We start from the raw sequence: 12,558 nt of genomic DNA, 5'->3' as shown, positions 1-12,558 counted from the left end.
CCCTAATGTTTGTAAGGTAATCAGAAGGCTGAAAGGATTTTTTTGGGGAAAAAAAAGTTTTTACTTTTTAGATATCACATGACATTGGAAGGCCAAACATGTAAAACTGATCTTTGATGGCAAACATTTACTTCAACTCTTCACCAAGGAACAGTTTGAAGTCAAGGAACTTGAGTGGTTTCTTCCCCCAAAACTGCAAGTCACTGCTATACTGAAGCCATGAGTTGGTGATTGCCAGATCAAAAAAATAGAGAACTGCACGTGCTGTCAATTTCCGAGTGCGAGAGACCATCCTATAGAAACTCAACATTCGGTCGACAAGGTCCACACCACCTATGTTGGTATTGTACTCAGCAATTGCCAGTGGCCTTGGCACCTGGACAAAACTTTTGTTTTTCTTGGACCATCCTATGTGTGTGTCCTGAGGTTGATTGCCATAGGCAGAGGATGCCATGACAACTGGCTTGTTGTCCAACCACTTAATGACAGCAAGTTCAAGAGGACTTCGCCTGAGTACCATCTCTGATGCTCCTCTTTCTTTCTTCTTGAAGGCCTTATTCCCTATGATCTTCTTCATCAGACAACTCAAGATCCTTGTTTCCCTCAACAAACTGCAATAAATTTCTTTCTGCTTCTAAAAAGGACTCCTTTTCTGGTCATTTAAAAGAAACAGAACAAAATGGAGGAAATGACTGCAAAAGTCCACTACGGAGGACATTTAGGAGGATATGTAACATGCTCTGTAAAGGAGAATTTCCTTTATTATTGTAAGTATATTTTGCTGTTAACATTTAGTGAATATTTAAACATTATATTGTATTAAAGATTAAATATTTAAACTTTTACTTGCAATAAAATACTCAAGGTTATCAAAATTGTTAACTAAATAACTGGATGGAAGTATAGTTCAAACTGCTTTGTAAATAAAAAATATATATATATAAAAAAACAGTCATATCAGTAAAAGCTGATATTTAGTTGCGTTTATAGCAGTGCCTGTTCATATGTCATATGTAAATTATAGCGGTCCACTATTTATGCAAAAGTAGAAGGATATAAACTTTGGTTTTATGTGCAATTTGCAGACAGCAAATAATTAGTTTCAGACTGATTTTAAAGGCAAGCGCACTCAGTTATCCAGGTAACAACTTCTCTGATTATGTATTCATTAAAAATTAAACTATAACCAAGCTAATTCAAAAAGTGGTTTAATTATTGTGTGTATTGCATGCAGTTAGTACTTCCCAACACAAGTCTTTAGTCACTAAGAACAGATTACAAATGGTTCATATGATTAAATGCCTTGGGTAACCTGTGTGTCTGAACATATATGAAGATAGCAAAATAAAAAAAGGAAAAAAATAAAACAAGATCTTATCCTTTATGCGTGCATTTGCTACACAGGCCCAGCTGACTTAATAAAGCGATTTTACGTTCAAACATGCCAAACCGGTTTTGAATTTAGTAATCAGAAGATTATTGTACTCTTCGGTTCCCCGTACATTTTACGCGTCACTGCCTTCGCGGCTTCTGATTGGTCTGTTTCAATCCTCGCGGGCTACTTGAACTGAGAGAAAGCTGCAGTCTCTACAGGTTTCTGTGTAAATGGATCGAGGTTAGCTCCCTTGTTTCCAGGTTTGTAGTGAATTCGAAACTCGTGCGTTATGGCGACTTAAATTCTTGTCTTCCGACTGTAGCCATTGTACCACCAATTGTGCATGTCTTGTTTTTGTCTGCTTTGTTTTAGCACGGGGATTCCAAGTGTGGTTACCATCTCAACAGCTTAGTTTTGATTGTGAACAATTCTTTAAGCTTCCTCGGCAAGGTAGACGCTAATGATAACCTCGCTATAATATCCATATACTTGATCCCTTTATCCACGCATCATATTTGAGGGCTCATTTCACTAGTTAACAAGTACTCAACAATTGTAGTTAAGCTAGCGGAAGGCAGGCTGGAGTTGGAGGGCAACATGTCAGGCGCTAACAGAGCACAGGGAAGCGCGGCTAGTGACTACCAGAATCAGGAAAATGTACTGCAGAGACTCAGAGGCTCGCTTAAAGCCCGACCTGTGGCGACTGAAAACCAAGAAAACCTTCCTCCGAAGCAAGCCGCCAACAGAACCGTGCTAGGAGCCCTGCAGAACAACCAGAGGAACAAATCCCAAGTCGGCGGAAAGCAGGTAACAATGCTAACTGGTAGCTGCTTAGCTGGTGCTGCGCTTTGCTGTTGACTACATGTTTTGGAGCCAATACATTTTACCATGTCCCTGCTTGTTAAAAAATACTTGATGCTTTTATTATTTCTTAAAACTTAATATTTACAAACTCACGAACGTGTGTGTGTGTGTGTGTACGCCCCGTTCCCACCAATTGACCGCCATTTTAATATCAACATTAAGGTGAAGTCAGTCATGTAGTTGGCTGCTTAAAACAACAAACATGCCTTCTTGAGGGTGCTTTATTAACGTTTCCCTCCCGTCAGCGGATGTAACAATTGAGTATTAACATTGAACCTGACTAGTGTAATATCATCTGAATGTTCTCAGTCAAGTGCAGCACACTTAGTGTTGTAATGAAAAGTCTTCATCTAACCACTAAGTTGAGCAGCATGTATGCCCTTGGATGGTGTTGCTGTCAGATCTAATCTAACAAAGTTTCTATTCTGTGGGCCATGTCTGAATATTTCTTTGCTTCCAGGATTCAACACAATCCTTGTCTTGTAAAAATGAAGACTTTGGGAAAAGCTGCTTTGATAAACCACTGGCCAAGCAACCCGCTTTCCAGATCCATATTGATGAGCCTGATGGACCCTGTGTCAAGAAGCCACTGCAAGCAGTTGAGAGTATCAAAGCCAAGCCCACAGTTGAACAATCCCCACTGGAGATCAGTGCTGTGGCACGGCTCCGGCAGCCCCTTGCCACTATTGAAATTCCATCAGCGATGGATGTCAGCTTTGGTGGGTTTAAAGGAAATGATGCTAGCAACTGTTACTCTGATCTGGGTTTTTACTGTTTACTAAATATAAAACTCTTCTCAGATTCTCCAATGGACATGTCTGTGGTTGAGGGGGAGGAAAAACCAGTGAATGTAAATGAGGCCCCAGAATATGCAGCTGAAATTCACAGCTATCTGAGGGAGATGGAGGTGAGAAATTGGCATACGAAGTGCTAAAGCAAAAAGCATATGAGAATTTTCTGGCAGTGCTGCCATCTTAGACATGTCCCCTGGCAACATTTTTCAACCTAAACCTGTTGATGGTTATCTGATCCTGTTTGCAAACTGGCTCTTTATAACTAGATTGTCACCCCACAGGTGAAAACCAGGCCTAAAGCTGGCTACATGAAGAAGCAGCCTGACATCACAAACAGCATGCGAGCCATTCTGGTTGATTGGCTGGTCGAAGTTGGCGAAGAGTACAAGCTCCAGAATGAGACACTTTATCTGGCTGTTAACTACATTGATCGCTTCCTTTCCTCAATGTCTGTCCTAAGAGGCAAACTTCAGCTGGTTGGCACTGCAGCTATGCTGCTAGCTTCGTATGTACCTCTTTGCATGTCAGATTCTACAAATGTTCAAAGCCCACTACTTTGCAAACATTACATTTGTTCCTTTTGAATGTTATGCAGGAAATTTGAAGAAATCTACCCACCAGAGGTGGCAGAGTTTGTTTACATCACAGACGACACCTACACAAAGAAGCAAGTGTTAAGAATGGAGCATCTGGTGCTTAAAGTGCTCTCATTTGACCTGGCAGCACCAACAATAAACCAGTTTCTCACTCAGTACTTCCTGCAGCATGCTGTTACCAAACAAGTGGAGAGCTTGGCAATGGTGGGCATGAGATTTCTGTAGTCTGAAAGTGATGTCTTAAGTGCATTGTCTAAACATTTGTTGTTGTTTCATCTTCAGTACCTTGGTGAGCTCAGCCTGGTTGATTCAGACCCCTTCTTGAAATACTTGCCATCGCAGACAGCAGCTGCGGCCTACATTCTGGCTAACACCACAGTGACTGGTGCCTCATGGGTGAGCTCTATAGACTTGTACAAATGGGCAACTAGGAGGTATTGGTCTATATGTAGGTGGAAATGCCAATGGTGTCCAGCAGCACAGCCAATAACTCAGAGCTTGCATCTACTCTTAACTGTTGTTTAAAGTTAAACTTGTCCAAGTTTATGCAAGCTTTAGTTTAGTGTGTGGGGAAATGTATTTGTATATTTGAAGACACAAACTGACCAAAGTTGTGCTCCTTAGCCCAAGTCCTTGAACGAGATGACTGGCTACTCTCTGGAAGATCTGATGCCGTGCATTGAGGATCTTCACCGCATATACCTCAATGCCCCTCAGCATGCACAGCAGTCTGTCCGGGAGAAGTACAAGGGCACAAAGTAAGTCAGCAGATTTGTTTGAAAACTTCATGGGAGTCTTTGTTTACATTTGGAACAGTCTGGGTTTCTTTATTTGTGCTAAAGCACTAAACCCTTGTCTCCTCCACAGGTACCATGAAGTCTCAAGCATCAATGCACCAACTAAACTGCAGCTGAACTGACTACTTCATTCCCTTCTATCCATGTTGTACTCCCCTGTCACTTAATGATGTGTGCCACAATATCAAATGCCCTGCTCTTTTTGGAGTAGCACTAGGTATTTTAGATGTTTTGACTTTTTTTTTTGTAATTTTTATATTGTAAAGTCTAAGATTCATGCCACACTACAGTTATTGGCAAAATCAAGAAATTTTAATCAGACAAATTATAGGCTTTATAGCACTGTTGGGCTACTTGGCTCCTCAGTGTTGCTAATTGACCTGCACATGTACCTAAACCCACAGAACAGATTGTGGCCTCAATTTTTTTTTTTTTTCTAGCTTAGTTTCCTAAGCAAGGGTGCAGGGTTGCCTAGTTTTTTTTTTTTTTTTTTTTTTTTTAAGAGGTGTAACCTTGGACCATTTGGCCTAATGGGATGCAGATTAAAGTATAGTTTGTCTGTCATTGAGTCATTTGATTACATTGGTGTCTTGAAAGCTTTTTTTGGGACATCTTCTGCACTGTTAAACTATGGCTCTTGTAAATAAAATTCTTTTAAATACATTTTCTGATGCTTTATCAACACCCTAGACTCAAGAGGGCAGCAGAGGACAAGTTCTTAAAAGCTTACATCAGCTTAGGAATGTGAGCCCTGGTTGTTTGTATAAGGCTAAACTAATTTCTGGGTATCCAAAATGGGATTTCTGTTTGAATTGAGGACAAAGTGCCATTGAGGAGTGGTAATTATGGGAAAGGTAAAGTCAGTTAGTTCTTTAAACCAGTAAGGTTTTCCTGTGCAGCCTTTCTTACAACAGGATAAGTAGGCTTTTGAAATATCAAAAGCCCCTCAAGGCATTTAAGGTTCTGTTCAACAAGGGAAGGGGAAAATAAGGACACACACCCCGTGTTTGGAGTTTGTTTCAAACTAAATGCTTTTCCACTTGTCATTCAACAACGGCTTGATTTTTATCTGAACGAGAGTTAGTCGGCCAATAGCATTGAAGGTATTGCACGCTCCCCCTCGTGATAAATTGGGAGGCTGGCTTTGTGCAAGGAGTCTGACAGGAGAGGGGAAGTGGAGCCCAGCTGCAGAAAGGATTTTCATCTCAGAAGCATGGACCGCTCAAAAAGCATGCACTATCTCAGCAGGTTTCCTTTATTACTGACTGCACGCACTTGTGACTAACGGGAGGATTTAACCATGGAAACTGGGAATTCTATAACATAGCCTAAACGGCTGGATACCTGGCTGAATGATGACTCGTGCAGCTACGGCATAACATCTGTTTAACTCCTAAGATCTAACTTTGTTAAAGACCATTTTTGGTAGTGTAAAGAGTGGCTTGCTGCTTAACCCCATGCCTGCCCCCAGAAGATTTGTTGTGGCGTCCACGTCGCTGCCGCTGGCACTGGGCTGGGGCTGGAACCTGAGCTTGTACGTGGGGATGCTTCTCGGTCTCCTGATGCTCATGATGCTTCTCCTCTGGATGCTTCTCAAACAGCTCAGGAACTCTGTGGCAAAATCGATGCTGCAGCCCGTTCGCTCTTTTAGGCAGCCTTGCTTTGAACAGAGGTTGGAGCGTGTGTTGTGAAATATGGGACAAATCTGCCAAAACACTGCCAGGACTGAGGCATGTTGGCGTACTTGATTGTGCCTTTGCAGAACTGTGTAAGAAAATTACTTTAAAAATAATCTGTTATGGACTCGTGCTGAAACTGCCTCACAAATAATAAAAGCTCATGATTTTATTCATAGAAACCCGTTTGTTCTTTCACCAGCTTTATATGTTGCTTATTTTCAGATAAGCGTGAAGCAGGGAGCCTTATCTGTGTTCTCCTTCAGTAATTAAAATTACCGCTAATTTTATGCAAGAGCTATTAAGTGTATTTACACAGCCATAGCCCAAACATCTAAACTGCTGAGTAAAAGCAGAAGCCAAGATTAAATCTGCATCCTGATCCATGCTGATTAAAGCAGTGCATTCAGTAGGCCAATTTGCACTCATCTCATTTTCGTGAATTGGCAGGAGGAATATTAAGGATTTCTGCTGATGAAATATATAAAAGGTGCTATGCCACCTTTATTTTATTTTTATTTTATTTTTTAAGTATTGTACATATCAAGGGGCAAAGTGTCATGAGACTTAAGGTGAGAAAGCTAATATCAACTAAAAGAACTCACAGGGTTAATGCCATTTAACATTTCCCAGGGATGTAAAAGTGGCCAATACACCTGATCTATTGACCACAGATACAACAACAACAACAATCTTTATTTATAGAGCACATTTAAAAGCTTTGGGCATACCAAAGTGCTTTACATAAAACAATAAAAGGTTCAAACAGATAGGAAGCTATTTTACTGCCAAGTGTGGAGTCCACTTTTCCACTTATTGAAGGACATGATTATGTCCTGATGGGAGTGATCTTTTGCAGGATGACATAAGGGATCACTGAATTATCTGATGCATATCAAAATAATGTGCACACTATGGCTTTCCTGATCGCCAGATTTCATACAGCACCAGATAGATGCTCAACACAAACATTAAATCATCAAATGCATAAATATCTTTCGGAAGAAAGACTTTCATCTCTTCAGTTCAGCTCCAGGAACAGAGTCAATGCCAAGATAATTTGTGTTGGGTTTTCCTTTAATTTGCCATTTACCTGTGGTTCTTACTGTGTTTTATTTTTATTCCTCTTCAGTCATTAGTCAGAGGAGGTCATGCAGGCTTTGAATGATTGAATAGTCCCAAAAGGATCAATATCCTGTTAACCTAGAGGGGAGCATGTTCATAACACAATGGCAGCTGATTTCCTTATACTTCAACACAATAATGAAAACACCCATTATTCATATGTAGTGTACCTGTGTGATGCAAGTTATTTCTTGCAAATCATTGTTGCCAGAAATAATATTGTTAAGATTTCTCAAGATCTGTAAATATTTGCATTCCTACATTAACTTTATATTTAAAAGTCAACTAATTTGGAGGTTTTCTTACATCTTTGACTAGAAATAAACAGAAAGGGGTAGCATGGCTAATCCAGCTGCCAAAACTACTAAAGGTCACTTACGCAGATGTGATGGATGTAGAAATTTTTCAATGTGGCTCTCTGCAAGAAAGCAAAGAAGCATAGTGTTCCAAGGTGTCAAGCTGTTTCTGTGAATACTTTCTCTGAGACATGTCTGAAAACACTTCGCCACCTCTCAGCTAATTTCACACCAGTGAATCTTAAGGGATTTTTCTTCAGCAGATTCGTGCACGGGTTATTTCAAAATAATAACAGTTTGTTTATCTGCTCACTCCAGCTGTAACTCAGAGCTCTGCCAGCTCTGATTTATTTTGCACATGTGCTTTTGAGCTTAAAATTCTCCTTTGGTTACAATACTATGATCTCTTTATTTGCAATATATCGTAAAAAAAAAAAAAAAACCTTAGTGCAAATCAATCTGAATCCTGAAAAAGTCAAAAGCAGCAGCATCTGCGGTGTAGGTTCCTGTAGAGTCTATGCTGCAGACAACAGAGAGTTAGACTATGACCACGAAATAATCAAAGCATCTGATCTGATGAAGATGAAGAATTCTGCTGAAAAGAGCAACAAAACTGCTGAATCGGACTCATCTTCTGAGACCAGAGATACACTTTTTAAATAGAGACGTGTTCAAAACACCTGCTTGGCAATAATAATAAAATATAAACCAAGGTAAACTCTGATCAAAACACTAACCATTTTATGGACAAAGATTTTGTTCTTTTTGGTATTTTTAACATTTGGGTTGGAAAAAAATTAATAAAATTCATTACCTGTAAAATGGGTAGGCTAGCATTTTTTAATTTTCAGTGAATATTCAAGTGTTGTTTTCTTGATTTTATTAATAAATTTCTAAATTTACTTATTTTGCATTTATCCTCGAAAAAGACGCGTTTTCTATATAAACAATATATTCTAAAATGCTGCTAATCTGACATGCTTACATAGTTTTATGCTGTAGTTTAAGCGCAAAGCTAAAGTCAATCCTAATAAAATATATTTATTATCAGAAATATTAGCTGGAGTTTTATGTACTTTACATCTTTGATTATTGGAAATTAACTATGTATATAGTCAGCCCCCTACCCCCAACCCCCAAAAAGCTAAAAAATAAAAATAAAATAAAGATTACATTTCATGAATATTTGTCTAAATTAAGTCTGCTCTCAAACACGACAGTAGTCTATTTGTTCCCTAATCGCAAATGTTGCATCTAGCACAACATTTATTCACTGGCTTCATACACAAGAGCTGTGGATGGTTTCCTCTTAGTAGAGGCAGTTTATCTGCTCTTTTAATATATTATGATGAACGTTCCTGAAAAGGTATAAGACACAAGTTGAACCTGGCCTCAGCAAAGCTGTAATTTGTGGAAAGTAGTAAACATGTGATCTATGGTGACCCTTTGATTGATGATAGACCTTATTGTCGGTCATTCAGTACTGCATATATTGAGTTGTAGACACAGAGCTCTGTAACACAGCTGTCGCATGGCACACCGCTCATGAATGAAAATCTCTCAGTGATTTGGTTTTAAAGCTGACAACTTGGGAAGGGCAATGGGAAGAAACTGCTGACTTTTGGTTTCACTTCCCAGCAGTTTGCAGGATCACTGATTTAGATGATAAATAATCAATAGATGTTTTCTCATATAAAAACAAATAGATTTTAATACATAAATGTCATATATGATTTTAGAAAGTGCAATTTAAAAAACAAGGTTAACTCACTAACTTTGGTTTTAACATGATTTTCCTGCCACACAAATTGTGCCAAACATTGTGCACATTTGTCTCACCTAAATGTTTCTGATCAAACAAACATGAAAATAGTTTTAATATAAGACAAAGATAACGCACGTTAAATGCTTTAAAAAAAAAAACTATCCAAACTATCTGGCACTGTTGCATTGCTCCCTAAACCAATAAGTGGTTGTGCCACCCTTGGCAGGAAGAACTGCAATCAAGCATTTGTGATAACAGGGAATCAATGATGAACACTGATCTTAACTGAGACAAGTGAGGTCTGGAGTTCTTTGGATGATGTTTTGGGTTCTTTTGTGACGTCTTACATCAGTTGTTGATGTGCTCTTGGAGAAATCTTGTTAGACTTTAGTAATTTTGTTACTGTTCCAGTTTTTTTTTTTTTCCATTTGTTGATAATGGTTCATTGTGATTAGCTGGAATGCAAACCTTGTAACTTTTTCCAGACTGTCAAGGACTTTGCTTCTCAGCTGTTTCTTTAGATGGTCTCATGATGTGTTGCTTTTTGAGAGCTGAAACTAGAGTCCAAACATTTTGATTAATCTCAGTTAACTCATGATTTAACAAAGGCGACCTTTACTTTTTCACACAGGGCCAGAAAGGTTTGGATAGCTTATTTTCTCTTAAAAGAAATGAAATCATCATTTAAAAAATTGCAATTGGTATGAACTGGCATTACTAGAATTTGTTTGATGATCACAGTGACAAATGTGTGAAAAAGATAAGAATTCAGGAAGCAGCAAATACTTTTTCATGGCAATGTTTGATGTTTTTTTGGACTAGTCTTCAACTTACAGACAGTATGACCAAGTATGTCTCCTTATGTAAGCTTCTTTTTAAGTACATATGTATCATTAATCACTAACTGTCTGAATTTAACCACAACAGCAGTGATTTCTGTATGACTTGACTTGTTTTATTTATTTTTATTTTTTTACATTAATCTTTAAAATTCAGAAAATTAGTTAGGTTACAGGCAGAAAAAAAAGACTTATTAGTTATTAGTTATTGCACATATTAATAGATATAGTGTTACTGCATATTTTAACACTTTGCAAATGAAAAAATTGCAATTTGTCTTATTTAGGCTTAGATTAATTATAGTCGTTAAACACAGCTAATGACATCAATGTTTTTAAGACAGCCAATGTCATCCATCACATTGTCATTGGTAGGAAATTATAGGAAAATCCCTTGCAGACTTGTGTGTATATATATATGTGTGTGTTACAGTTGTGTGTTACTGGCATTCAGAGCTCCCTGCTTGCCATTTGATGGAGTGCAGATTAAAAGAACTTTTGCACTGGTTTTACTTTTCAGACCTGAAGTTATGTCCATCTTTTGTTTACTTACTTACTTTATTTACAGCTTACAATCAAAATCATTACAAATAGATATGTATCTGAAACTATCACCCCCCCCCCCCCAAAAAAAAACAAACAAAAAAAAAACAAAAACAAAAACAAAAAAACCCAAACATTTCATTTGAGAGATAAAGATGATCAGCTAAAATATTTTTTTAGGTTAATCCAGGCATGAAGTTTGGTGCACTGTATGAGGATTTTGCTAAAAATATGAATTGTAATTCAGTGTCCGTAGCGTTTTTAACAGTCATTATCTACATGCACATATCACATGAGAGAAAGAATGAGAAATTAGTTTTTGTAAAAACTGCACATATTATCCAAGCACTTCATATGAACACTTGTAGCTTATCCGATTGTGAGATATTAAATACTCAGAGAAGTACATAATCCATTTAGTTTGTGTATGTCTGCCTCTGGTGAGTAGACGATATCTCAGTTACCTGAAAAATATCTCCATTCAATCTGATATGTTTGTTATTAGCTGCTATACGCTTGTTTATGTGGGAATCAAGGAAATTGGCTCCTTGTCAGCCTGGGAGACTGTGAAATGAAACTGTGAGCTTCCGTAACTGGATCACCTCAGAGATGGTATTCACACTCCCATCTTCTCACAGGTGCTCACTTTAATTAAGGTTTGCTGCGAAGGAGACAACTATAATGATATGTGAGCTGCGCCGCTGATCCCTTCCCTCCTATCAGCCATCAAGCATCTCCTCTTTGTGTCCTGTCTGCACATTAACCTCTGAGTAGCCATGCTTGAAACCATGTTAATGTAGAGCATGAAACAAAAAGCTAAATGTAGACAGAGGCAGAAAGAACACTGAATTAAGCCTGCATGTTAAAATACTGATTTATTATTTAATAGAACACTAGCTCTCTCAGGCATTCATTCAAGACACTGGAGTAATTATGGGCACATGCTATTAATCACCCAAAGACATTTTCTCATATGCCATTCTGGTTTCTGGGTGGAAGGCAACCAAGTACTGCCAAGTACAATATGTGAGACATGGCTAAGTGGTGGGGCAGAAACAAAGAGCCTTTAAACTGTTCATCAGGTCAAGTGGATCAGTGTTTTATATTTAGTTTGACTGAAACTAATAAAAAATTATCAAAAAAAGAGAAAAAACAAGAAATTAGAAAAAAGTCTGCAGCACCTGCTTTTTTTGACACAAAATAATGCTGCAGCTCCTGTCTGTAATGACAGTATTGCCTCTGATTCCAGGAAATAACAATAGAGTAATAAATTAAATGAATCTTAACTATTTCCTACAATCAACACATCCTGCAAACATTCCCCTCCTGCATACTATACTTAGCACATTCTCCCCAGGAAGTTGACCATAAATGGAATTAAACAGGGCCCTGAATGGTTTTGCAGTTCTTAGTTTCAAACAAGAGAAGAAGTGAGAATAACAAACAAAAGAATCAATACACATCTTAAAGCTTCTGGCCTTCTTTCAGAAAACTCGGTTTTTGCATTTCACTTATATTATACTTCACCTAATTGCTAATTAGGATTTTATACAGAATATATATAAGCTATATGATGATGAATGCATTTTTGTAAACTACTCAGTATTGTCCAAAACATATCAAATTTGCTCCACCTCAGCCAATTGTTGGTCATAAAAACAGAATACAACTATTTTAACTGTCAAACTCAAAGGAGCATTTGTATAAAGAACTACAGAGTACTACAGACTTTAGTCAGGGTTAAATTTAAGATAATTTAAAGCAAATAATCAACCCCATCATAGGGCCACTAAAACAAAGAAAATGTAATTCTAGAGTGCAAACAAAGTTTACCCGCAGAAAAGCTTGGAAACAAAAATATTCAAGACTAGTAATAAAACTTGGAAAA

General features: G+C 37.9%; 1 protein-coding gene across 2 annotated transcripts; it reads left to right on the top strand.

Moving 5' to 3' along the window:
* Positions 1-1,493: 1,493 nt before the first annotated feature.
* ccna2 (cyclin A2) lies at positions 1,494-5,089 on the top strand. Of its 2 annotated transcripts, XM_080901509.1 has the most exons (9): positions 1,494-1,635; positions 1,748-2,182; positions 2,700-2,958; positions 3,040-3,146; positions 3,315-3,538; positions 3,629-3,833; positions 3,912-4,025; positions 4,254-4,387; positions 4,497-5,089. In XM_080901509.1, the coding sequence occupies exons 2-9, from the start codon at positions 1,973-1,975 to the stop codon at positions 4,546-4,548; spliced, it is 1,305 nt and encodes a 434-aa protein (XP_080757635.1). In that variant the 5' UTR covers positions 1,494-1,635; positions 1,748-1,972; the 3' UTR covers positions 4,549-5,089. The 2 variants fall into 2 exon arrangements, with proteins under 2 accessions (XP_080757635.1, XP_080757634.1); XM_080901508.1 differs by having other exon boundaries at positions 1,566-2,182.
* The last annotated feature ends 7,469 nt before the right edge of the window (positions 5,090-12,558 follow it).

The sequence above is a fragment of the Rhamphochromis sp. 'chilingali' genome, assembly GCF_963969265.1.
Source record: "Rhamphochromis sp. 'chilingali' genome assembly, chromosome: 13".
Lineage (NCBI taxonomy): Eukaryota > Metazoa > Chordata > Actinopteri > Cichliformes > Cichlidae > Rhamphochromis > Rhamphochromis sp. 'chilingali'.
The sequence above is the reverse complement of the archived record's forward strand: the minus strand, read 5'-3'. Positions and strand labels throughout refer to the sequence as shown.

Bases quoted from the DNA above. Each gene is read 5' to 3' on its own strand.
- ccna2 (XM_080901509.1), top strand. From the start codon at position 1,973: ATGTCAGGCGCTAACAGAGCACAGGGAAGCGCGGCTAGTGACTACCAG. The intron at 2,183-2,699 runs GTAACAATGCTA...CTTTGCTTCCAG, and splicing joins CCCAAGTCGGCGGAAAGCAG to GATTCAACACAATCCTTGTC. The intron at 3,834-3,911 runs GTGGGCATGAGA...TTTCATCTTCAG, and splicing joins AAGTGGAGAGCTTGGCAATG to TACCTTGGTGAGCTCAGCCT.